This window comes from Ornithorhynchus anatinus, chromosome 5, assembly GCF_004115215.2.
Source record: "Ornithorhynchus anatinus isolate Pmale09 chromosome 5, mOrnAna1.pri.v4, whole genome shotgun sequence".
Lineage (NCBI taxonomy): Eukaryota > Metazoa > Chordata > Mammalia > Monotremata > Ornithorhynchidae > Ornithorhynchus > Ornithorhynchus anatinus.
This window is the reverse complement of record NC_041732.1, coordinates 266,293-290,759: the sequence shown is the minus strand read 5'-3', so window position 1 is coordinate 290,759 and position 24,467 is coordinate 266,293. Positions and strand designations below refer to the sequence as shown.

General features: G+C 57.1%; 3 protein-coding genes across 6 annotated transcripts; 2 read left to right on the top strand and 1 right to left on the bottom strand.

Annotated features, from left to right (window-relative positions):
* Nucleotides 1-1,948: 1,948 nt before the first annotated feature.
* LOC100089037 (cytochrome c oxidase subunit 6B1) lies at nt 1,949-14,739 on the bottom strand. 4 transcript variants are annotated; one of them, XM_029065365.2, is made up of 4 exons: nt 14,666-14,739; nt 2,833-2,946; nt 2,311-2,411; nt 1,949-2,129 (listed from the first exon to the last, which is right to left on the bottom strand). In XM_029065365.2, the coding sequence occupies exons 2-4, from the start codon at nt 2,936-2,938 to the stop codon at nt 2,076-2,078; spliced, it is 261 nt and encodes an 86-aa protein (XP_028921198.1). In that variant the 5' UTR covers nt 2,939-2,946; nt 14,666-14,739; the 3' UTR covers nt 1,949-2,075. The 4 variants fall into 4 exon arrangements, with proteins under 4 accessions (XP_028921198.1, XP_028921199.1, XP_028921200.1 ...); XM_029065366.2 differs by lacking the exon at nt 14,666-14,739 and adding an exon at nt 14,580-14,602; XM_029065367.1 differs by lacking the exon at nt 14,666-14,739 and adding an exon at nt 14,226-14,307.
* On the top strand, nt 12,984-18,631 carry HAUS5 (HAUS augmin like complex subunit 5). The gene is made up of 19 exons (XM_029065238.2): nt 12,984-13,143; nt 13,240-13,302; nt 13,448-13,480; nt 13,843-13,867; nt 14,014-14,143; nt 14,247-14,406; nt 14,516-14,606; nt 14,699-14,778; nt 14,955-15,012; nt 15,138-15,262; nt 15,348-15,438; nt 15,569-15,702; nt 15,907-16,069; nt 16,202-16,282; nt 16,385-16,536; nt 16,795-16,885; nt 17,049-17,184; nt 18,233-18,365; nt 18,473-18,631. Exons 1-19 carry the CDS (start codon nt 13,046-13,048, stop codon nt 18,588-18,590), a joined length of 1,962 nt encoding a protein of 653 aa, XP_028921071.1. The 5' UTR covers nt 12,984-13,045; the 3' UTR covers nt 18,591-18,631.
* A 284-nt stretch (nt 18,632-18,915) lies between these two features.
* On the top strand, nt 18,916-23,243 carry RBM42 (RNA binding motif protein 42). The gene is made up of 10 exons (XM_029065278.1): nt 18,916-19,067; nt 19,438-19,564; nt 19,669-19,756; nt 19,943-20,017; nt 20,591-20,656; nt 20,775-20,917; nt 21,301-21,633; nt 21,743-21,860; nt 22,622-22,816; nt 22,912-23,243. The coding sequence occupies exons 1-10, from the start codon at nt 18,931-18,933 to the stop codon at nt 23,022-23,024; spliced, it is 1,395 nt and encodes a 464-aa protein (XP_028921111.1). The 5' UTR covers nt 18,916-18,930; the 3' UTR covers nt 23,025-23,243.
* Nucleotides 23,244-24,467: the final 1,224 nt, after the last annotated feature.

The following is a 24,467-nucleotide window of genomic DNA, read 5'->3' as shown; positions in this document are numbered from 1 at the left end:
AAGTGCTTAGTACAGTGCTCTGTACACAGTAAGTACTCAAAAAATACAATTGAACAGAGCACTTGGAAGACTACAGTATAAGAGTTAGCAGACCCATTCCCTCCTCCCTAAGGAGTTCACAGTCTTGAGGGGGAGGTGGATATTAAATACATTACGGATAAGGAACATCAGTGCTGTGGGGCTGAGGGTGGGTGGGGTGAATATCAAGTACTTAAAGGATACAGATTTAAGGCAAGGGCAATGCAGGAGGGAGAGGGAAAAGGGAAAATTCTGGTGTAATTCAGGAAGGCCTCCTGGAGATGTGATTTTAATAAGACTTCGAAAGTGGGAAAAGTGATGGGCTTTCAGATACGAAAGGAGAAGGAGTTGCAGGCCAGAGGGAGGACATGGGTAAGGGATTGGAGGTGAGTAGGTTGGCCTTAGAGGAGCAGCCAAGTGTGCAAACTGGGTTGTGGTTGGAGGTCACTGAGGAAAGGCTGAAGAAGTGCTGATTAAATGCTTTCAAATTGATAAGGAGTTTGTTTGATGCAGAGGGGGATGGGTAACCATTGGAAATAGATTGTAAATTACAATCATCTCTGCTGTACCTTCCCAAACACTTGGCACAACTTAGGCCCTATTGATACTATTAATTGGTCTGTAGAAAATAACCTGAGACAACTGGCCTCAACCCCCCTCCAATCAATTATTTAAGCGCTGCATGCAGAGCACTTACTGAGTCCAACCTGATTAACTTGTATCTACCCCAGCACATAGAAGAGTGTTTGGCACATAGCAAGCATTTAATAACTATCATAATTATTATTACAAGTTAATCAGGTTGGGCACGATCCCTGTCCCACATAGGGCTCACGGTCTTAATTCTTATTTTACGGATGAGGTAGCTGATGCACAGAGAAGCTTAGTGACTTATCCAAGGTGACACAGCAGACAAGTGGCAGAGCGGGGACTAGAACCCAGGTCCTTCTGATTCCCACTGAGCCACACTGCTTCTCACACATGATTTTACACACCAATCTTCTCCCTCAGCTCCCATCACACCGTCTCCTTCCAGAGGTCTTCCCAGATTAAGCCCTGAGGCATTTATTCATTAAGCTGCCTGCTAAGTGTTCTCATAAAAGCTCCCTGCTGAGACACCTTTCATGCCTTAGTCTCCCCACTCATAATGGCAGTCCCCCAGGAAGGGACTCCCACCTCCTCACCTTCCCACAGCCCCCAACACAGTGCGTAGTGTCATTCATTCATTTATTCAATCACATTTATTGAGTGCTTACTGTATCCTGTCTCCCCCTCAGACTTGCAGCCACCGAGAGAAGATCTGCTGTCTTAGAAAAGCAGCGTGGCTCAGTGGAAAGGGCACGGGCTTGGGAGTCGGAGGTCATGGGTTCAAATCCTGAGTCAGCTGCTTGTCAGCTGTGTGACTTTGGGCAAGTCACTTAACTTCTCTGTGCCTCAGTTACCTCATCTGTAAAATGGGGATTAAGACTGTGAGCCCCACGTGGGACAACCTGATCACCTTGTATAACCTCCAGCGCTTAGAACAGCGCTTTGCACATAGTAAGCGCTTAAAAATGCCAATATTATTATTATTATTCCCCTCCCGCCCTTCCCGAAGTACCCAGTAGTGTGTAGTGTCTGATCTCCCCTTCAGACTAGGAGCCCCCTAGGGAAGGACTCCACCTCCTACTCCCAACCTTCCCGCAGCACAATGTGTAGCGTCCTGTCTCCCTCAGAGCCCCAGAGATCAGGGAGAAAGGTTATTCCCTGGGCTTCAGCCCAGTGGCCTCCTGCTCAGTCCTTCCTCTATACCGGGAGTCAGGGGTGGAGCGCAAAGGCCTGCAACTCCACTCCCATCTATTTATGACCCACCAGGCCGATGCGACCTTTGTGAGCCTCCCCCCGCAACCCTGCCCCTCCGCCCCACCTTACCGAGCCAGCCCAGACCAAGTCGCAATTCCGAAAACGATTTATTCTGCTCATGATTCAGGGTCCCCCCCGCCCGGGAGGGAGCAGGGGAGGAGTCTGGCGGAGCCAGACGGACAGGCGGGTCTCAGAGGAGGGCGAGGTGACCGGGTTTAGATCTTCCCGGGGAATGTGCCATCTTCTCTGCGTTCGTCCCAGGTGTTCACCTGGGGGGAAAATGATCTTTTCAGGTCACGGGTCCTCGCCCCTCGTCCCCCGAGCCAAAGGCGGGTTCCCTCTTCCCTCTCCCACCACGCGGGTGGGTCCCCCTCCTCCCTCTCCGCAGGGAGACCCCCGCACCCCTGCCCCCTCGCCACCCCCCAGCCCGCAAGCAGAGGCGATGCGCACCCAGGAGATGGGACACAGAGACTTGTAGACGCGCCGATACCACTGGCAGATGGAGACGTCCCCGCCCTTGGCGTTCATGGCCTTCTCGCAGCGGTGGAAATCTGACGGGGAGGGAGGGAAACTCAACCGGGGGACCGGGAGAGGGGTGTCGGGGGGCCGAGCCGGGGGAAAGGGAGTCGGCAAGTCGAAAGGCCGGAGGAGGGGAGCCTCTTCAAAGCCCTACTGACAGCTCACCTCCTCCAAGAGGCCTTCCCAGACTGAGCCCCCCTTGCTCCTCCTCCTAGGACTGTGCTCATCTGGATAGATGGCTTATTATCCTATTTATTTTGTTAATGAGGTGTACTTCCCCTTGACTCTCTTGATCTTGATAATGTGGTCTTGCTTTTGTTTGGCTCTGCCGTCTGTCTCCCCCGTCACTGGGCAGGGCTGGTGTCTATCTGTTGCCCGATGGTTCATGCCAAGCGCTCAGAACAGCGCTCAAGACACACGAATGAATGAATGAGGCGGGGGGCCGGGGCTCACCCAGGTAATTCTGCCAGCAGTTGCGGGTCTGGTTCTGGTTAGGGAAGCGGCTGTCGAAGGGCGCCGTGCGGTAGTTGGCGATCTTGGTCTTGATGTCCTCGGCCATGGCGGCTCCTGCGGGGAGGGCGGGAGGGGGACGGACGGGGTCAGCTCCGGCACCGCCGCCGGCCAGAGAGGCGCCGAACCGGACCGGACCGGACGGGACCGAAGCGGGCGGGGCCGGAGAGGCGGGGGAGGGGCCTCACCTCAGACTCCGCTCCAAGGGACTCAATGTGACCCTGACCGCCGGCGGCCTCCGAGGGAACCGGAAGTGAAGCTGGGCCCGGGACAAACCAGCGACGAGCTTCCGGTCGCCTAGAGCGGCGGCAAAGCCCCGGCCCATCGCACCACCCCTCCCCCCCCCCGGACACACCGCCCCCTGCAGGCCGCCCGGGGCCGGGCCTCCATTCAGTCCGTCAGTCCGCTCCATTCCGTTTCAATTCATTCATTCATCCATTTAATCGTATTTATCGAGCGCTTCCTGCGCGCAGAGCGCTGTACCAAGCGCTTCGGCTCATCTTTCTGCAGAAACGCTCTGGGCATGTCACTCCTCTTCTTAAACACCTCCAGTGGTTGCCCATCAACCTCCGCTCCAAACAAAAACTCCTCTCTCTAGGCTTCAAGGCTGTCCATCACCTTGCCCCTTCCTACCTCTCCTCCCTTCTCTCTTTCTACCGCCCACCCCGCACGCTCCGCTCCTCTGCCGCCCACCTCCTCACCGTCCCTCGGTCTCACCTATCCCGCCATCGACCCCTGGGCCACGTCCTCCCGCGGTCCTGGAATGCGCTCCCTCCTGACCTCCGCCAAACTAACTCTCTTCCCCTCTTCAAATCCCTACTTAAAGCTCACCTCCTCCAAGAGGCCTTCCCAGACTCAGCTCCCCCCCTTTTTTCCCCTCTGCTCCCTCTACCCCCCTTCACCCCTCCGCAGCTAAACCCTCTTCTCCTCCCTTTCCCTCTCCTCCTCCCCCCTGCCGTCCCACCCCCTCAGCACTGTACTCGTCCGCTCAAATGTGTATATCTTCATCACCCCATTTATTTTGTTTAATGAGATGTACATCACCCTGATTCTATTTATTTGCCATTGTTTTGATGAGATGTTCTTCCCCTTGACTCTATTTATTGCCATTGTTCTTGTCTGCCTGTCTCCCCCGATTAGACTCTAAGCCCGTCAAGGGCAGGCACTGTCTCTATCTGTTGCCGACTTGTCCATTCCAAGCGCTTAGTACAGTGCTCTGCACATAGTAAGCGCTCAATAAATACTATTGAATGAATGAATGAATGAGAGTACAAGACATCAATAAGCACACCCATTCCTGGCCTAGAACGAGCTTACAGTTGATGATGATATTTGGGGGAAGCAGCTTGGCTCAGTGGAAAGAGCCCGGGCTTGGGAGTCGGAGGTCACGGGTTCAAATCCCGGATCAGCCACTTGTCAGCTGTGTGACTTTGGGCAAGTCACTTCACTGGGCCTCAGTTACCCCATCTGCGAAATGGGGATGAAGACTGTGAGCCCACGTGGCACAACTCCCCCCCACGTGGCACAACCTGATCACCTTGTAACTATCCCAGCGCTTAGAACCATGCTTTGCACATAGTAAGTGCTTAACAAATGCAATCATTATTATTATTATATTTGTTAAGCACTTACTATTTGCAAAGCACTGTTCTAAGCACCCGGGAGCATACAAGGTGATCAGGTTGTCCCACGTGGGGCTCACAATCTTCATCCCCATTTTCCAGATGAGGGAACTGAGGCACAGAGCAGTTAAGTGAGTTGCCCAAAGTCACACAGCTGACAAACGGCAGAGCCGGGATTAGAACCCATGACCTCTGATTCCCAAGGCCGGGCTCTTTCCACTGAGCCACGTTGCTTCTCATTTCAGAGGGGGAGGCAGGCATTAATAGAAAAATATACATAAATTATAGATATGTACTTAAGTGCTGTGGGACTGGGAAGGGGAATGAGTAAAGGGAGCATATCAGGGTGAGGCAGCTCCCGGCTTCCTCCAGTGAGTTAGCAACCAGGAGTGGGCTGCTGTGTCCTGTCTGCCACCTGCAGAACAGCCAGGGGCCTTGGGCTGAAGCAGAACCCTGAGGTGTCTTGGGGCACTCAGTAAATGACTTCTCCCGCCGGGGGCAGGGGTTGGGCAGTGGGTGACCTCTTCTGGGGCATGGGAGTCCCTCAAGGTTCAATTCTGGGTCCCCTTCTATTCTCCATCTACACCCACTCGCTTGGAGAACTCATTCACTCCCCCAGCTTCAACTAGCACCTCTATGCGGATGAAACCCAAATTTCCATCTCCAGCCCAGATCTCTCTCCCTCTCTCCTGTCTGGCAGTTCCTCCTGCCTTCAGGACATCTCTACTTGGATGACAGGCTGACACCTCAAATTGAACATGTCCAAAACAGAACTCCTCATCTCTCCACCCGTACCCTGTCCTCCCCTTGACTTTCCTATCACTTCAGACATCACCATTGTCCTCCCTATCTCAAAAGTCTGTAACCTTGTCTTTATCCTCAACTCAGTTCTCTCGTTCAGCCCATATAGTCAATCTGTCACCAAATCCTGTGGGTTTTACCTTCACATCACTAAAACTTGCCCTGTCTACTCCATCCAAACTGCTACTACCCTCATTCAGCCATTTATCATTCCCCACCTTGACTACCGCATCAGCCTTCTTGCTGACTTCCCTGCCTCTTGTCTCTCCCCACTCTAGTCCATATTTCACCCTTCTGCCTGAATCATTTTCCAAAAATAAAAGCTCAGTTCATGTTTCCCCACTCCTCGGGAATCTCCAGTGATTGCCCACCTATCTCTGTATCAAACAGAAACTCCTCACCACTGGTTTTAAAGCCCGCAATCAGCTTTCCCGCTCCAACTTTACCTTGCTGATCTCCTAGTACAGCCCAGCCTGCATACTTCACTCCTCTAACACCAACCTACTCGTTTTACCTCGATCTCATCTATCTCAACACTGACCCCTTTCTCACGTCATGAGTTCGAATCCTGGCTCTGCCACTTGTCAGCTGTGTGACTGTGGGGAAGTCACTTAACTTCTCTGTGCCTGTTACCTCATCTGTAAAATGGGGATTAAGACTGTGAGCCCCACGTGGGACAACCTGATTCCCTTGTGTCTACCCCAGCGCTTAGAACAGTGCTCGGCACATAGTAAGTGCTTAATAAATACCAACATTATTATTATTATCATTATTATCTGGCCTGACACTCCCTCCCCCCTTCAAATTCGACAAATCAATACGTTCCCCACCTTCAAAGCCTTATAAAAATCACATCTCCTCCAGGAGGGCTTCTTCAATTAAGCCCTCTTTACCCCTATTCCCTGCCCCTCCTGAGTCATCTTCACACTTGGATGTATACCCTTTAAACACTTGATACTTACTCTATCCTCAGCCCCACAGCACTTATGTATATATCCATAATTTATTTATTTTCATGTCTAACTCCCCCTCTAAACCATAAGGTCCTTGTGGCCAGGGAATGTCTTCCAACTCTCCCAAGTACTTAATGTTGGTATTTAATAATGTTGGTATTTGTTAAGCGCTTACTATGTGCCGAGCACTGTTCTAAGCGCTGGGGTAGACACAGGGGAATCAGGTGGGGCTCACAGTCTTCATCCCCATTTTACAGATGAGGTCACTGAGGCACCGAGAAGTTAAGTGACTTGCCCAAAGTCACACAGCTGACAAATGGCCGAGCCGGGATTTGAACCCACGACCTCTGACTCCAAAGCCCGTGCTCTTTCCACTGAGCCACGCTGCTTCTCTATAATAATAATGTTGGTATTTGTTAAGCGCTTACTATTTGCAGAGCACTGTTCTAAGCGCTATGGTAGATACAGGGTAATCAGATTGTCCCACATGATAGTCTGCTCACAGTCTTAATCCCCATTTTACAGATGAGGGAACTGAGGCACAGAGAAGTTAAATGACTTGCCCACAGCCACACGGCTGACAAGTGGCAGAGCCAGGATTCGAACCCATGACCTCCGACTCCTCCCATCCTTTAACTGTTGGAGTTCCTCAAGGGTCAGTTCTTGGCCCTCTTCTGTTCTCCATTTACACTCACTCCCTCGGTGAACTCATCCGCTCTCACGGCTTTGACTACCATCTCTACGCAGATGACACGCAGATCTACATCTCCGCCCCTGTCCTCTCCCCCTCCCTTCAGGCTCGCATCTCCTCCTGCCTCCGGGACGTCTCCACCTGGATGTCTGCCCGCCACCTAAAACTCAACATGAGCAAGACTGAGCTCCTCATCTTCCCTCCCAAGCCCGGTCCGCTCCCAGACTTCTCCATCACCGTGGATGGCACGACCATCCTTCCCGTCCCGCAGGCCCGCAATCTCGGTGTCATCCTTGACTCGTCCCTCTCGTTCACCCCACACATCCTATCCGTTACCAAGACCTGCCGGTTTCACCTCTACAATATCGCCAAGATCCGCCCTTTCCTCTCCACCCAAACGGCTACCTTACTATTACGGGCTCTCGTTATATCCCGGCTAGACTACTGTGTCAGCCTTCTCTCTGACCTCCCTTCCTCCTCTCTCGCCCCGCTCCGGTCTATTCTTCACTCCGCTGCCCGGCTCATCTTCCTGCAGAAACGATCTGGGCATGTCACTCCCCTTCTTAAACAACTCCAGTGGTTGCCTATCGACCTCCGCTCCAAACAAAAACTCCTCACTCTAGGCTTCAAGGCTCTCCATCACCTTGCCCCTTCCTACCTCTCCTCCCTTCTCTCTTTCTACCGCCCACCCCGCACGCTCCGCTCCTCTGCTGCCCACCTCCTCGCCGTCCCTCGGTCTCGCCTATCCCGCCGTCGACCCCTGGGTCACGTCCTCCCGCGGTCCTGGAACGCCCTCCCTCCTCACCTCCGCCAAACTGATTCTCTTTCCCTCTTCAAAACCTTACTTAAAAATCACCTCCTCCAAGAGGCCTTCCCAGACTGAGCTCCTCTTCCCCCTCTACTCCCTCTGCCATCCACCCTTTACCTCTCCGCAGCTAAAGCCTCATTTTCCCCTTTTCCCTCTGCTCCTCCACCTCTCCCTTCCCATCCCCACAGCACCGTACCCGTCCGCTCAACTGTATATATTTTCGTTACCCTATTTATTTTGTTAATGAATTGTACATCGCCTTGATTCTATTTAGTTGCCATTGTTTTTACGAGATGTTCTTCCCCTTGACGCTGTTTAGTGCCATTGTTCTTGTCTGTCCGTCTCCCCCGATTAGACTGTAAGCCCGTCAAACGGCAGGGACTGTCTCTATCTGTTGCCGACTTGTTCATCCCAAGCGCTTAGTACAGTGCTCTGCACATAGTAAGCGCTCAATAAATACTATTGAATGAATGAATGAATGAATGAATGACTCCCAAGCCCGTGCTCTTTCCACTGAGCCACGCTGCTTCTCTAAGTACTTAGTACAGTGCTCTGCATGCGGTAAGTGCTCAATAGATACCATTGATTGATTGAGTCCCCTGAAGGCCATGGATCTTGTCCAATTCCCACCTGTGTATTCTTTCCCAAAACTTGGTACAGAATTTGACACAAAGTAAGCACTTAATAAGTACTACTATTACTTCTTCCCCTGGCTGTAAATCATTTTAGTGAATGTCTCTGCTGTTGGACTGTAAGCTCTGTGAAGGCAGGGATCATGTCTGCTGTATTCTCTCAGTGCTCTACAGACGGGAAGTGGTCAATGTTATTTTTTTGAAGAAAAGAGAAAGTAAGCTAAATTAAACTAAACCCTTTGTAGCATATAGATACTTGGTTTATAAAACCATACCCTCAGACAAGCACCACTGGGAAATGGACACTTGAGGGGGTCAGACTTGAAAATTTTTCAGTTGTGGTCAATTTGGGGCTCTTAAGGGACAAATTTACATTCTTAAGTTTAAGGATTTCATGCTTGGTGTGTGTCTATGTTCAGGGAAAATTAAATTCTGGTGACAAGACTAAGGAATGCCTGCCTAATAAATTTTGTGCACACTTAAGACAAGTCAGTCAATATTTACTGAATGCCTACTGAGTGCAGAGCACCGTACTAAGCCCTTGGGAGACTACAATACAACAATATCACAGACACATTCCCTGCCCACAGAGAGCTTACAGTCTAGAGGGGAAGACAGACATTAATAGAAATAAATAAATGACAGATCTGGACAGAATTGCCGTGGGGCTGGGAGAGAGGATGAATAAAGGGAGCAAGTCAACATGACACAGAAGGGACTGGGAGAAGAGGAAAGGAGGGCCAAGTCAGGGAAGACCTCTTGGAGGAGATATGCCTTCAAAAAGGCTTTGAAGGTGAGGAGAATAAATTGTCTGTCGAATATGAAGAGGGAGGGTGTTCCAGGCCAGAGGCTGGATAAGGGCAGAGGTCAGCAATGAGATAGATAAGATCGAGATATAGTGAGAAGGCCAGCATTAGTGAAATGAAGGGCGTGAGCTGGGCTGTCGTAGGAGAGTAGAGAGGTGAGGTAGGAGGAGGCAAGGTGATTGACTGCTTTGAAGCCAAGGGTGAGGAGTTTCTGTTTGATGCAGAGGTGGATAGGGTTTCTTGAGGAGTGGGGAAACATGGTCGGAAACTTATATGTAGAAAAATGACCCCGGCAGCAGAGTGAAGTATGGACTGAAGTGGGGAGAGACAGGAGGCAGGGAGGTAAGCAAAGAGGCTGATCCGGTAATCAAGGGGGCTTGGAATAAGTGCTTGGATTAACGGGGTAGCCGTTTGGATGGAGAAGAAAGGGCAGATTTTAGCGATGTCATGAAGGTAGAACCGACAAGATTTAGTGATAGATTGAATATTGGGTTGAATGAGAGAGAGGAGTCAAGAGTAACGCCAAGGTTACCGGCTTGTAAGACAGGAAGGGTGGTGGAACTGTCAGGGCTTCAGAGGAGACTGGCTTTTCCCTCCGGGTCCATTACAGCAGTCAGCTGTGGGAACATCCTATTTCACTAGCACCCGACACAAGCAGCGTTGCCTAGTGGATAGGGACAGGCCTGGGAGTCAGAAGGAACTGGGTTCTAGCCCCAGCTCCACCACTTGACTGCTCTGTGCCTTTGGGCAACTCACTTAATTTCTCTGTGCCTCAGTCACCTCATCTCTAAAATGGGGATTAAGACTGAGAGCCCTACATGGGACAGGGACTGTGTCCAACTCGTTTCGCTTGTATCTACCCCAGGACTTAGTACAGTGCCTGACACACAGTAAGCGCTTAACAAATACTCTAAGCGCTTATCATTATTACTCTATGGTATGGACTGTGTCCAACCTGTTTCTCTTGTATCTACCCCAGTGCTTAGTACAGTGACTGGCTCATAGTTTTCTCCCAAGGGCTTAGGACAGTGCTCTGCACACAGTAAGTGCTCAGTACATACCATTGATTGAATGATAGTAAGTACTTAAGTGCCATTAAAATAATAATAATAAAAATCTAGAGGGGAGATGGATCTTGATGCTTGTCCATGGTATTGATGCCTGTCTACTTGTTTAGTTTTGCTGCCTGTCTTCCCCTTTTATTCATTCATATTTACTGAGCGCTTGCTATGTGCAGAGCACTGTACTAAGCGCTTGGAATGTACAATTCGGCAACAGATAGAGACAATCCCTGCCCAACAATGGGCTCAGCGTCTAAACAGGGGAGACAGACAACAAAACAAAACAAGTAGGTTTCAATACCATCAAGATAAATAGAATCATATATATGCATAGGTATATATGTTTTCCCCCTCTACCCCCTCTTCACCTCTCCTCAGCTAAGCCCTCTTTTCCCCCCTTTCCCTCTGCTCCTCCCCCTCTCCCTTCCCCACCCCTCAGCACTGTACTCGTCTGCTCAACTGTATATATTTTCATTACCCTATTTATTTTGTTAATGAGATGTACATCACCTTGATTCCATTTATTTGCTATTGTTTTAATGAGATGTTCATCCCCTTGATTCTATTTATTGCTATTGTTTTTGTCTGTCTGTCTCCTCCGAATAGACTGTAAGCCCGACAAAGGGCAGGGACTGTCTCTATCTGTTACCGATTTGTACATTCCAAGCTCTTAGTACAGTGCTCTGCACATAGTAAGCGCTCAATACATACTATTGAATGAATGAATGAATCATTGACAAAATAAATAGAGTAATAAACAACATATACAAATTTGCACAAGTACTGTGGGGAGGGGGAAGAGCAGAGGGAGGGAGTAGGTTCTTGTCTGTCTGTCTCCCCCGATTAGACTGTAAGCCCGTCAAACGGCAGGGACTGTCTCTATCTGTTGCCGACTTGTTCATTCCAAGCGCTTAGTACAGTGCTCTGCACATAGTAAGCGCTCAATAAATACTATTGAATGAATGAATGGGGAGGGGCAGAGGGAAAGAGAGCCCATTGTTGAGCAGGGATTGTCTCTATCCATTGCCTAATTGTACATTCCAAGTGCTTAGTACAGTGCTCTGCACACAGTAATCGCTCAATAAATATGAATGAATGAATGAATGAATGAATGAATGATGGATCTGGCTTCGGCCTGGTGATTGGCAAACGGAGTGTGCTGGGAGCTGGATGGTTTGGCCTGAGGGTCTTTGGCAGGGGATTGGGGGGAGGAGAGGGGAGGGGTCCCCACAGGTTTGGGGCCAAAGGGAGAAATAATAATAATTATAATAATAATAATGTTAGTATTTGTTAAGCGCTTACTATGAGCTTACTGAGAACTCAGCTCCTCCAAGAGGCATCTGTTTTGCTCTGCCGTCTGTCTCCCCCGATTAGACTGTGAGACTGTCACTGGGCAGGGATTGTCTCTATCTGTTGCTGAATTGTACATTCCAAGTGCTTAGTCCAGTGCTCGGCACCTAGTAAGCGCTCAATAAATGCGATTGAATGAATGAATGAATGAATGAATATGCCGAGAACCGTTTTAAGGGCTGGGGTGGATACAGCGTAATCAGGTTGTCCCACTTCAGGCTCACAGTCTTCATCCCCATTTTCCAGATGAGGTCACTCAGGCACCGAGAAATCAAGTGATTTGCCCAGAGTCACCCAGCTGTCAGGTGGCGGAGCCGGGATTAATGATAATAATGTTGGTATTTGTTAAGCGCTTACTATGTGTCCAGCATTCATTCATTCATTCAATAGATTTATTGCGCGCTTACTATGTGCAGAGCACTGTACTAAGCACTTGGAATGGACAATTTGGCAACAGATGAAGACAATCCCTGCCCACTGACGGGCTTACAGTCTAATAGGGGGGACATACGGACAAAAAACAGCGCTGTTCTAAGCGCTGGGGTAGATACAAGGTAATGAGGTTGTCCCACGTAGGGCTCACAGTCTTCATCCCCATTTGACAGATGAGGTCACTGAGGCCCAGAGAAGTGAAGTGACGAGAAGCAACGTGGCTTATAGTGGAAAGAGCCCGGGCTTGGGAGTCACAGGTCATGGGTTCGAATTCTGGCTCTGCCCCTTGTCAGCTGTGTGACCTTGGGCAAGTCACTTAACTTCTCGGTGCCTCAGTTCCCTCATCTGTAAAATGGGGATTAAAACTGTGAGCCCCACGTGGGACAACCTGATTCCCCTGTGTCTACCCCAGCGCTTAGAACAGTGCTTGGCACATAGTAAGCGCTTAACAAATACCAACATTATTATTCTTCTTCTCTGTGCCTCAGTTCCCTCATCTGTAAAATGGGGATTAACTGTGGGCCTCACGTGGGACAACCTGATTCCCCTGTATCTACCCCAGCGCTCAGAACAGTGCTCTGCACATAGTAAGTGCATAACAAATACCCACATTATTAAGTGACTTGCCCAAGGTCACCCAGCTGACAGGTGGTGGAGGTGGGATTAGAACCCATGACCTCTGATTCCCAAGCCCGGGCTCTTGCCACTGCGCTGGAAAGAGAATTGTCCATTCCAAGCGCTTAGTCCAGGGCTCTTTACATAGTAAGCGCTCAGGAAATCGTATTGAAGGAATGAAAGCGAGGAGAGAGGGGAAAGCAGGGCCCCGCCCCCTGCAGGCCTCGAACGGGACCGGACACGACGACCACGTGACCCGGGGCCGCCGGGCGTCAGGGCGGACTACAACTCCCAGGCCTCCCCGCGGCGGCGCCCGCGCGTGACGTCACCCGCCGCCCGCGGATTCGAGATCCGCAGCGGGAAAGGTCCGGCCGCGGCCTCCGCCATGGACCCGCAGGCGCTGGGCCGCGAGCTGCGGCGCTGGGCCACCGAGGAGATGGGGCTGCCGCCGCACCGGCTCCCCCCGGACGGCGCCTTCCGGAAGTACGGGGGGGGGCCGGGGCCCGGACGGATGGATGGGAGGCCCCGGCGCCGTTCCCCGCGCCCCACGGCTTCCGCCTCCCTCTCTTTCTCCCGCAGACTGTGCGTGGGGCAGGGCGCCGCCATCTGGACCTACGTCACCCAACACGTCCACAGCCCGCGGTGAGCGCCGCCTGCCGGCCGCCGCCCGACGCGCACCGGGGCGGGGCAGAGGAAACGGGGCGGGGCGGGGCGGGGCCGGGGAAGGACGGGCCGGCCGGCCTGGGGAGGTGTTAGGAATAACGCCTCGGACGCATGCTTTTCCCAGGAACGTGAAGAAAATTCGTGGGAATGTGCTGTGGTATCCTTCCCGCCTCCGCACTCCCCCTCCCCCCCCAACAGCCTCGTGCCTCTCTCTCCCCAGCCCCCAACAACCTCGTGCCTCCCCCTCCCCACCCCCCAACAGCCTCCTCCTCCCCCTCCCCACCCCCCAACAGCCTCGTGCTTCCCCTCCCCACCCCCCCACAGCCTCGTGCCTCCCCCTCCCCACCCCCCCAACAGCCTCGTGCCTCCCCCCTCCCCACCCCCCCAACAGGCTCGTGCCTCCCCCTCCCCACCCCCCCAACAGCCTCATGCCTTCCCTTCCCCACCCCCCAAAAACCTACCCCCCTCTCCCGCTCGGGTCCCGCCACGCTCCTCTGCATTCCTTGACTCCCCACCCAGGTACGCTCACCTGGACCGTTCACAGGTGAGGGGCTGGAGGGCGGGGGGGGAGGGGGAGTTCTTCGAGGGGAGAGGACCTGCAGGTGTCCCAACCCCCAGACCCTAGACCCCTCCAGCCGCTGTACCCCGACTCCCCGGCCCTCAGTTCCTCAGTTTCCGGGCCCCTCCCAGGCAGGAGGCGGCGCCCCGCACGATGCCCAGCGGCGCCTGGAGCTGCAGCAGGCCGTGGCCCGGGTTCGGGCCGAGCTGTCGGATCTGGACCTGAGCCTGGAGCTGGCAGAGAGGGAGGCCGAAGCTCAGGGTGAGGGCCCGGGGCTGGGGAAAAGGGAGGGCGAGGTGCGGGCTGGGGCCCGGGGTGGGGCGGGGGTTTCGCTTCCGCTCACCCGGTGTCGTCCCCCATCCAGAGGGGGCCGTGGAGGAAACCCTGGGGAGGGTCCAGGACGCACAGCGCCGAGCCCTGCTGTTCCAGGCGCGGGCAGCCGGCGCCGCCCGGCAGAGACGCAGCCTGAGGGACAGAGTCCAGCGGCTGGAGGGACAACTGGTGCGGCTGCGGGACGTAAGCAGGTGAGCGATGGGCTCGGTCTGTCTCCGGACCCCCCACTCCTGTCCATCCGTCCGACCTGCTCCCCTTCCGGCCTCGGCCCATCCCTGTCCCCGGTCTGCCCCACCACAGGAAGGCTTCCGTGGACGTGGTGTTTGAGGTCCCACTGGCCTCGCTCCCCTCCGCCCCTGCTGACCTCCCGGCCCTGGAGCCCGACGTCTTGGTGAGTGCCACGCGCGGTGGGACCCCTTCCCCCAGTGCTGGGCCTGGGGTCTCACAGACCTCTCACCCCTCCTCTGTCCACTTGTCACCCAGCGAGACGTCCGCCGAGCCTGCGCCCTCAGGGCTGACCTCCTGGACTCGCTGCTGGACTGCGGCCCCGAGAGGGACAGCTGGTGCGCACTGCTGGCCCTTTGAACCCTCCATTCCTCCATCCCTCCTCCCCTTCCGCCGTGATTGCTCCTCTCCCCCCACCCCCTCAGCTCAGTCTCCACATGCCCTCCTTCTCTCGCCAACCCTCCCTCTTGCTTCCATTCCTATCGGTCCCCTGCCCACTCTGCCTCTCCTGCAGGGCTGCGAGGCAGAGCCAGAGTGCAACCACCCACCGGCAGTGGCTGAGCAGCGTGGAGGTAAAGGCCTGGGGTGCCCCGTCCCCTGCCTGGGAGCTACCGGTCAGATCTGCCCATTAGACTCCCTGGCCAGAGTGTCTGGTTCTAGGGAGGAGCACTTGAGAGCTCCCTCCCTATTGCCCCAGGTCCTGCTGGGCAGCCATCCTCCTGCCCATGTGCTGGGTGCCTTGGAGTTCCTGGCTCAAGAGCAGATGGCCCAGCTACAGAGGCTGACCAACCCGGATGACCCGGGCACTGGACAGAAGCTCAGGTAGGGGTTGGACTTGTTCAAGGGGCTGGAGAGGATCGAGGGACCGTCAGAGGCCTCACTGCCCATTCCCCTGTCCCCCCTGCAGCCTCCACGCTGTCTCACCACCCCCGCAAGTCACTTCTGACATCTCCACCTCCTCCTGCGAGGCCCTGCCCTCTCTGCAGAATCTGATTCAGGTAGGCACCATGCTGCCCTCCACCCTCCGCGCCCCCTGGCCCGCAACACACATAGCGTCACTGCCCGCTCTTCTCCCGTGCCACCCCGACGGCTGCTCCCGATCCCTCCCGACCCACGCGTGACCCACAGGACGGCTGGCGCGGTGCAGCGGAGCTGCTGTCTCGGCGGAGCCCCCTCCTGCAGGAGCACCGGACGCTCACCCTGCAGCTCCATCGCCTCCTCCAGAACCTGGAGCAGCTTGGCCCGGGGGACCCCGCGCACAGGTGGGCGGGTTCTGTTAGTTGTTCAGTTGTTCTCTCTCAACCGCTTAGTACGACGACCAGCACACAGCGCTCAATAAATACGTTTGACTGACTGACAGGTGGGGACAGGGGGAGCCCGTGGCTCCGATGGGGATGGGGTCCCCGGGAGGCCACGACCCTCTCTGCGTGGGTGCCGCGGGGCTGAGGGTGTGTGACCCCCGCCAGGCTGGCGCTCGTGCTGGGTGTTCGGGCGGCGCGGCTGCGGGGGCTGAGGGCGGCGCTGGGCGCTCAGTGCCAGGCGCTGGAGGCGGCGGGCGGGCGACGGCAGCGGGACCTCCGCGACCTTCAGGCCAAGCAGAAGAGGATCCTGAGCTTCCGGAGCCTTGTGGTGAGTGGGAGCGGGACCAGCCGGAGCATGGGAAGAGGCGGCGGGGAGAAGGACGCGGGACCACCCACGGCTGGGGTAGGATGGAGGGGAACCCCACGTGTCGACCTCGTGTGTTGACTCCGTGTGACCCAGGAAGAGCGACAGCAGCAGATCCGGGCGCTGATCAAGGGAAACTCGAGGAGCAAGAGCCAGTTGTTGGGGTGTCCCGGGGAGGTGAGAGCCCCAGGGCCGGCGGTCGGGGACGGGGGACTGGGCCCGGGAAAAGGAGGGGGTGCACCACTTTGATCACGCCACCGCCCCCCTTCCTTCCCGCAGGTGCGTCAGGGTGCCCAGCAGAAAGTGGTGGCGGTGGCGGCGGCCGTGGAGGGCGAGGGTCAGGGTCTGCAGGGTGGGCTGGAGCGTGACGCTCGGCTGCTGGAGGGCCTCAACCTCCATCCCCTGCTGCACCCGTTCCCACCTCTGGACCGGTGAGCGTCCACCCGTTCCTCTCCTTTCCTCCCCTCCCCTCCCCTGCTGCACTGCCACCTGAGCACCCAGCCCAGTCTGGGGGAGGCCGGGACCCCCTCCCCACCACAGACCAGAGGATATACCCAAATAGCCCAAACCCCCAACAGTTTACCCCACCCCCCCCACTTCTGACCCTGCCTTTCTCTTCCTCCTCCCCACTCCATGGCGGCTTCTCTCCACCTTTCTGTCCCGGCCCACCCCCTTCTCCCCCCCACCAGGACCGTGACCATCCTGCCCCGGCAGCAGCGACCACCCCCAGAGGAGCGATCCCACCCCGTCGTCACCAGTCTGGGGCTTCCACCTCACCAAGTCAGTATCTCCCCCACCCCTGTAGCTCCTACCCTCGCTTTTCCTCCCTCACCCCAACCCTGTCCCTGCCTTCCCTCCTGCCCCCCATCTGCGCCTTCCCTACCCCCACCCCTGTCCTCACCTCCTCTCCCACCACCCCACCGTCCCTTCTGCCCCGATCCAGGCCCCGGAGCTGCTCCTGGCGCGGGTGGCTGACCTCCGCCAGGACCGCCGCTTCCTCCAGGCCCAGCTCCAGCAGCGTGCTGCTGGGGTCCTCGGCCCCCTGCAGATGCATTCGACGTCCACCCCTCTCGTGCAAGGTCAGTAGCCTTCCGCCCACTATGAAGATCCCTATGAGGCGCCTGGGCCAGACACTGCAGGTCAATCATATTTATTATTGGCCTCAGTTACCCCATCTTTAAAATGGGGTTGAAGACTGTGAGCCCCACATAGGACAACCTGATCACCTTGTAGTCCCCCCCAGCGCTTAGAACAGTGCTTTGCACATAGTAAGCACTTAACAAATGCCATTATTATTATTAAGCACCGTACAGTGCAGAGCATTGTTTTAAGGCCTTGGGTGAGTACAATATAACAGTAAAAATATTCCCTGTCTGCAACGAGCTTACAGTGAAGTGGGGGACGCAGACAAAAATATAACTTACAGATATGTACATAAATGCTGTAGGGCTGGGAGGGACGATGCTCCTTTAGGGAGCACATCAGGGTGACGCAGAAGAGAGTGAAAGAAAAAGAAAAGAGGGCTTAGAGCACGCCTCTTGGAGATGTGCCTTCAGTAAGCCTTTCAAGGAGGGAGAGTATTTGTCTGCTGGATATGAAGAGGGAGGACAGTTCCGGGTCAGGGGCAGGACACGGGCCAGGGGCTGGCGTCGAGATAGGTGAGGTCGAGGCACCGTGAGAAGGTTAGCCTTTAAAGGAGTGAAGTTTGCAGCCTGGTTTGTAGTAGGAGGGTAGCGAGATGAGGGCAAGGGGATTGAGCGCTTTGAAGCCTAGGGTGAGGAGTTTCTATTTGTTGCAGAGGAGGATGGTCAACCACTGGAGTTTCTCGAGGAGTGGGGAAAATGGCCTGGATGTTTTTGTAGAAAAGTGATCCGGGCAACAGAGAGAAGTATGGACTGAAGTGGGGAGAGACAGGAGGTAGGGAGGTCAGCAAGGAGGGCGATAGGGTAATCGAGGCGGGAAAGGATGAGTGCTCGGATTAATGTAGTGGCGGTTTGGGTGGAGAGGAAAGGGTGGATTTTAGCGTGGTGGTGAAGGTGGAAGCGGCAGGATTCAGCGATGGACTGAACGCGCGACTTGAGCGAGAGCGAGGAGTGGATGCCGAGGTCTTGTCCTTCCTGCCCCCAGAACTCCTGGAGACGCAGGCCTCCCGGGAGCAGGACCAGGCGGCCCGTCTGCGCCCCGCGCTGCAGCAGCTCCGGGGGCTCCTGGCCCAGGGCCTGCAGCGCGGCCCGCGCCTCCGGGAGGCCATCGACGACTGGTGGGTGATGCCGGGGGGCCGGGCGGGCGGCCCCGGGGGCCGGGGCGTGGGGGTGGCCCCCCCCCCCGGGCTCGGACGTACTGACGGCGGACCCCGGCCGGGCGCAGGTGGGAGCAGCCGGCGCAGCGGTGCGTGGCGGGCCTGCGGCGCGGCGGCCTGAGCCTGGCGGAGTGGCAGCGGCGCTGGAGCCGCGCTCGGACCAGCCTGCAGGGACACAGCGGATGAGCGGGGGCTGCCGGGGCTCCCCACCCCCTCCCCGACCTGTCCCCCCCACCCCCACAACCCCCCCGACCTGTCCCCCCCACCCCCAATAAAGTTATGACGGACAGGAGGCTGTGTGTGTGCTGGAGTGGGGCGGGGGTGGGGGTGGGACGGCAGGGGGCGGGGCCGGCCCCTCTCGCCGTCCCAGTGCGCCTGCGCCGCGGCGGGCCCGGCGCAAGGGGGCCCCCCCGCGGGGGCCGCGGACGTCATCGCCGCGCGCCGAGGGAGGGGAGGGACGACGTCATCGGCCTGCGCCTGGGCGGCGGCGACGCCATCGGGGCCGGAGTCGGCGGCGGAAGCGGCCATGGCGGGGGTGGCCCCGGGGGGCCCGGCGGCGGGGGTCCCGGCGGCGGGGGGCCCGGTGGCGGGGGGCGCCGTGGCCCCCGGCCCCGGAAAGAGCGGCGAGGAGCGACTGAAGGAGATGGAGGCCGAGATGGCTCTGTGAGAGACGCCGCGGCCCGCTTCAGGGCTCCCTTACCCCTCCCCCGCCGCCGGGGGAACAGTAATAACAATACTAATAATAATGGCGGTATTTAAGTCCTCACCGGGTGCAAAGCACTGGTCTAAGCGCTGGGGGGAGGAGGATACGAGGTGATGAGGTTGTCCCCCCCCGGGGCTCCCGGTTTGCAATCCCCCTGAGGGATGAGGGAACTGAGGCCCAGAGGACTTGCCCCCAGTCACAGAGCGGGCCAGCGGCGGAGGCGGGATTCGAACCCATGACCTCCGCCTCCCAAGCCCGGGCTCTGCTTCTGGCAACGAGGGAGCGCGGGCGCCGATGGGGTCCGAGCCCCGCTGTCGTTTGTCGTGGCAGGTTCGAGCAGGAGGTGCTGGGGGCCCCGGCCACCGGGCTGCCCGCCCCCGACCCCGTCCCCGCCGTCCCCGCCGTCCCCGCCGTCCCCGTCATCCGACCCATTATCGCCACCAACACCTACCAGCAGGTAGGGAGGAGGAGGCGGCGGCGGGAGCTCGGGATGGGGGGGGGGGGGTCCTGCCCCGGGGGCGGCGGGGACGGGAGTGTCAGTCCCCGCCCCCTGTCCCGCAGGTGCAGCAGAGCTTGGAGGCCCGGGCCGCCGCCGCCGCCACCGTGGTCGCCCCAATCGTGGGGCCTCCCGTGCCCTTTGTGGGCCCAGGTGAGGATTGTCCATCCCCAGCGCTTAGTTCGGTGCTCTGCACATAGTAAGCGCTCAGTAAATACCATCGAATGAACGAGTAGTAGCCCCGGCCCCACCGCGCCTCTCCTCTTTCCCGGTCTCTCTCTCTCTCGACCCCATCTCCCTCCATGCCCCGTGTCCACCGCACGTCTCTATCTCACCCAGTGGGATTCGCCACCAGTGACCGGAGTCGCCTGGACAGCCCGGAGGCCCGAGATGCGCTCTATCTGCGAAGGACGGGTCAGAGATCCTTCCTCCTTTACTTCTTCTCCTCTCTCCACTTTGGGGGAAGGGGGAGTTGACACCCCTTCACTCCTCAGATGAAAGGGTTCCTATGGTGGGGCTTAAGTGTTTATTACGTGTTCAGCGCCATATAAAATACCGAGGTAGATACGAGGTAATTAGGTTGGACACAGTCCCCGTCCCACAAGGGGCTCACAGTTTTCATCCCCATTTTACAGGTGAGGTCACTGAGGCGTGAAGGGACTTACCCAAGGTTACACAGCAGGCGTGTGGTGGAGTCGGGATTAGACCCCAGGACCTCTGACTTTCAGGCCCGTGCTCTTTCCACTAGGCCTTGCCGCTTCCAGGGGGCTCAGGGGTGTTCGGCCTGCCAGGAGCTGGTGGGCTTGTGGGGTGGGGGGTAGTCCGGGAAGGATCTTTTGGACAAGTGGTGGCGGGCGGGGGTCGGAACGGGAGAGCTGAGGGTGGGGCTCCATGTGTGAGAGGAGGTGGAACCTGAAGGGGTCACAGAGGTGGGACCGGCGGAGGTCGTGGTCCTAGATGGTTTCTCCCTTGTTTTCCCCACCCCAGCCGTCCCCCCACAGCGCCCTCCGATCCTGCGACCGGCGTTCGTCCCCCATGTCCTACAACGAGCAGGTGAGGCCCCCTCCCTGCTCTGTCAAATCAAGCCCCCCGGGAGGGTGGGGATGTCTGTTCTCTCCCACAGTGGATCCTAGGGACTTGTGGTAACGTCTGTTTCTCCTCTCTGCAGCAGGAGGACCCCGCCCTATGGCTCTGCGACCCCCACACCAGGGTCTCGTGGGCCCCCCCTTGGCTGGCCCTCCTATGATGATCCCTGCCATGGCCCGAGCTCCTGGTCCCCCAATGGGGGCAATGGGCACTCTAAGGGCCACCACGGTGAGAGGGATGGGCAGGGCATGGGAGGGATGGGGCGGTGGGGAGAAAAAGTTGGGGTCAGAGTTGGGTCTCCTTGCAGCATATAACCCCCCAACCCTGCCTCAGGCCGAAGCCTTGGAGCCCCTGGGCCCTGCCGTGGCTTTCCCTGCAGCGACCTGCCTGGGTACCAGTACTCTCCCCTTACCCAGGACTTTGGGGGATGGGGTCCTCGAGATCCATCCTCATTTCCTCTGCCTCCAGCCTGTTGTGCTCCCACACTGTCTCCCTGGGCTGAGGGGAAGGAGGAGTGGCTGGGGAGGTGGGAGCTGAACAGGTTGCTGCGGGGGGGGGGGGGGGGAGGGCTGCTTCAGTTCTGACTCCGTTTCTTCCCCTTCCCTTCTTAGGAGGAGACCCCCCATGAGCTGGCACTGGCCCTGGGCCTAGGCCTAAAGGAGAAGGAGGCGGAGGGGCCCGTTGGCCCTGGACTGGAGGAGGTGGGGGGCGCGGGCACGGGGGCGGCAGGCGGAGCCCTGGGGGGGGCCGGGGCCTCGGTGATCGGGCCGAGCCTGCCCCTGCCCATGGCCCTGCCCCTGCCGGAGCCCGAGCCGCTGGCCCTGCCCCTGCCGCTGGAGGTGGTGCGGGGGCTCCTGCCCCCCCTGCGCATCCCCGAGCTGCTCTCTCTGCGGCCCCGCCGGCCCCCCCGGCCCGAGCCACCCCCCGGCCTCATGGCCATCGAGGTGAGGGGAGCGGGACTTGGGGGAGAGAACCGCGGATACCGGCGGTAACTCTGTGACAAACCTGGCCGTGACCCCACGGGGGCTCTGGTCCGTTCCCTCTGCCCCGCAGGTGCCAGAACCAATGGGGGAGGATAAGAAGAAGGGGAAGCCGGAGAAGCTGAAGCGTTGCATCCGCACGGCCGCTGGGAGCAGCTGGGAGGACCCCAGCCTGCTGGAGTGGGACGCCGGTGAGGCAGGGACAGGCGGAGGAGGGCAAGGGGCTGGGTGGTTGGGGAGGAACAGCGAGCGGGGGATGGAGGATAGCGTTAAATGATATTTATTGAGCGCTTCCTAAGCACCTTAGTCACCTCATCTGTAAAACAGGGAGTGAGACCATGAGTCCCATTTAGGATAGAGATTGTGTCCAACCCGATCATTTGTATCCATTCTAGCACTTAGTACCGTGTCTGGCACACAGGAACTGCTTAACAAATACTAAAATTATTAAATTATTATTATGCACAAAGAGCTTGCGCATAATACTAAGTACTAAGAGGTTGGGAGGGCACAGTATAACAGAATTAATAGACATGTTTCCAGCCTACAGCGAGTTTAGCCTAGGGGGGGAGACTGACATTAATATGAATGAATTAGCAGGGAGAAGTGCGGCGGGAGGAGCAGCGGTGGACGGGGGCCGAAGTGGGGAGTAGTGCGGCAATCCTAGGGGCGGGACGGGAGACAGAGGCGACATCCGGGAGAGATGGAGCCTATGGCCTCACGGCAGGGGTAGCAGCTGGGAGATGGTAGTGTTGGGGACAGGACTGAGTCCCACTGAGGAGAGTCACTCAGCGTTTACTCTTTGCCATCATGGTGCTTGATTCAGGGGCTGATACAGATAATGTGAGAGAGGACACAGTCCCTGCCCCACCTGGGAGTCCCGGTCCAAGATGGGCAAGGTGCCCTCCCCCTCCCACAACACAAGTCTGACCCATGATCTCCGACCCCCTAGATGACTTTCGGATCTTCTGCGGGGACTTGGGCAACGAGGTGAATGATGACATCCTGGCTCGGGCCTTCAGCCGCTTCCCATCCTTCCTCAAGGCCAAGGTCGTTAGGGACAAGAGAACCGGCAAGACCAAGGGCTACGGCTTTGTCAGCTTCAAGGACCCCAACGACTATGTCCGGGCCATGCGCGAGATGAACGGTGAGGCCCCTCTCCCCTACCTCCCCCACCCCTGGTCTTACCTGCCGCCATCTCTCCCCACCTCTGATCTCCACCTCCCCCATCTCATCCACCAGGGAAGTACGTCGGTTCGCGCCCCATCAAGCTAAGGAAAAGCATGTGGAAGGACCGGAACCTCGACATCGTCCGCAAGAAACAGAAGGAAAAGAAAAAGCTTGGGCTCAGATAGCCCCTTGTTTGCCCCTGCCCCTGCAGACCCATCTCCCTCCCTCCACGCACCTCCTCTTCCCCACCTCCCCGCCTCCTTTTCTTCTCTCCGCCCCTACCTCCTTTTTCCCCGTACACCCCTCCCATTAGAACCTTAGGGTCTCGAGTGCCGTATGGTTGGGGAGGGAAGGGCTGGTTTGTCTTTCTGGATCTGAATAAATTGAAGCGAATTTCCACACTGCCTCTGCCTCCTGGTCCCATCTTGGACAAACAGGAAGTGCAGCTGGAGGAAGTTGAAGGCAGGAATCTCCCCCCCCCCCCAGGGGATGGATTCAAAGTGAAGGATTCTTTCGTACTCCCCTAAGCGCTCAGTACAGCATTCTGCCCACGGTAGGTGCTCTGGTGTGTCAGGGCCCAGCCTGTGTGCAGCCCGCTGGATTGGTGGCTTCAGGAGGTGAGATGGAGGGAAGACACACAGTCCCTGTCCCCCAGGGAGCTTACACTGTAACAGGGAGCCAGGCAAAAGCCACAGATGGCAGTGTTTCTCTGTCATGTTGTATGTCATGGTGGACTGTTTTGAGGCTCCTGGACCTGCTATCGTCTTGTTGCTCCTGGGGGCCGGGGGCACCTGGGGGTCAGAAGCAGAGGCTGGGGTGACAGACACAGACCCAGGGCCTGGGAAGGGGAGCAAATACCCTATAGCTACTGGGATATCGGGATTGGGCACTGGGGGCATTGGAGCTCTGGATTTCCAGGGGTGTTGGGGGTGTGAAGGAGGCCTCGACCAGCAGGAGTTGAATCCTCAGCTCTTGGGCTCAAAGGCAGTTGTCCCAGGTGGGTTTCGGTGAGGTTTCTTTGCCCGTCAGTGAGGATTGGGTCTCGGACACTCATCCAGACGGTAGCAGTGGAGATGGGGAGCCCCGCTGCCTTAGCCCACTGTCCCTCGCACCTTCCAATGCACACATTGCCTCTCTGGTTGTTGCGTGCACCCCTCCCTCCCCCCCCCCCCCCAGCCCACCACCCTGTTCTCACCCTGTGACTCCCTCTTTAAATGCTTAAGAACTGTTTCACACCCTGTTTCCCACTCCTAGAAATGGATGGTCCAGGCAGGCCTCCCCTCTGGACCAGAATCCTGGGGGCAGGGCTTTGGGCTCTTTCGCAGAGCTAACTGCATCATCAGCTCCCTGTTGACCACTCTAGGATGCGGGGCTGGCCTGGGTGGGCTTCCCCTGGTGTTAATAGGGCTGTTTCCCCCTTCAGGGTCTTTCACGGGGTTACCACGATCCGTCTTTTCCTCTTCTTGTATTACCCCGGGTGACCCTGATTGACACAGCAGCTCACACTGCCACCTTTCTGCACGGGGCAGTGTTCTAGATGGGGCCTGGCGCTCTGGCCCTTGTTCTCTCCAGCCTGGAACCACCCTCTCCCTTGTCCAACAGACCTCCGCTCCCTAAAAAGCTCTACT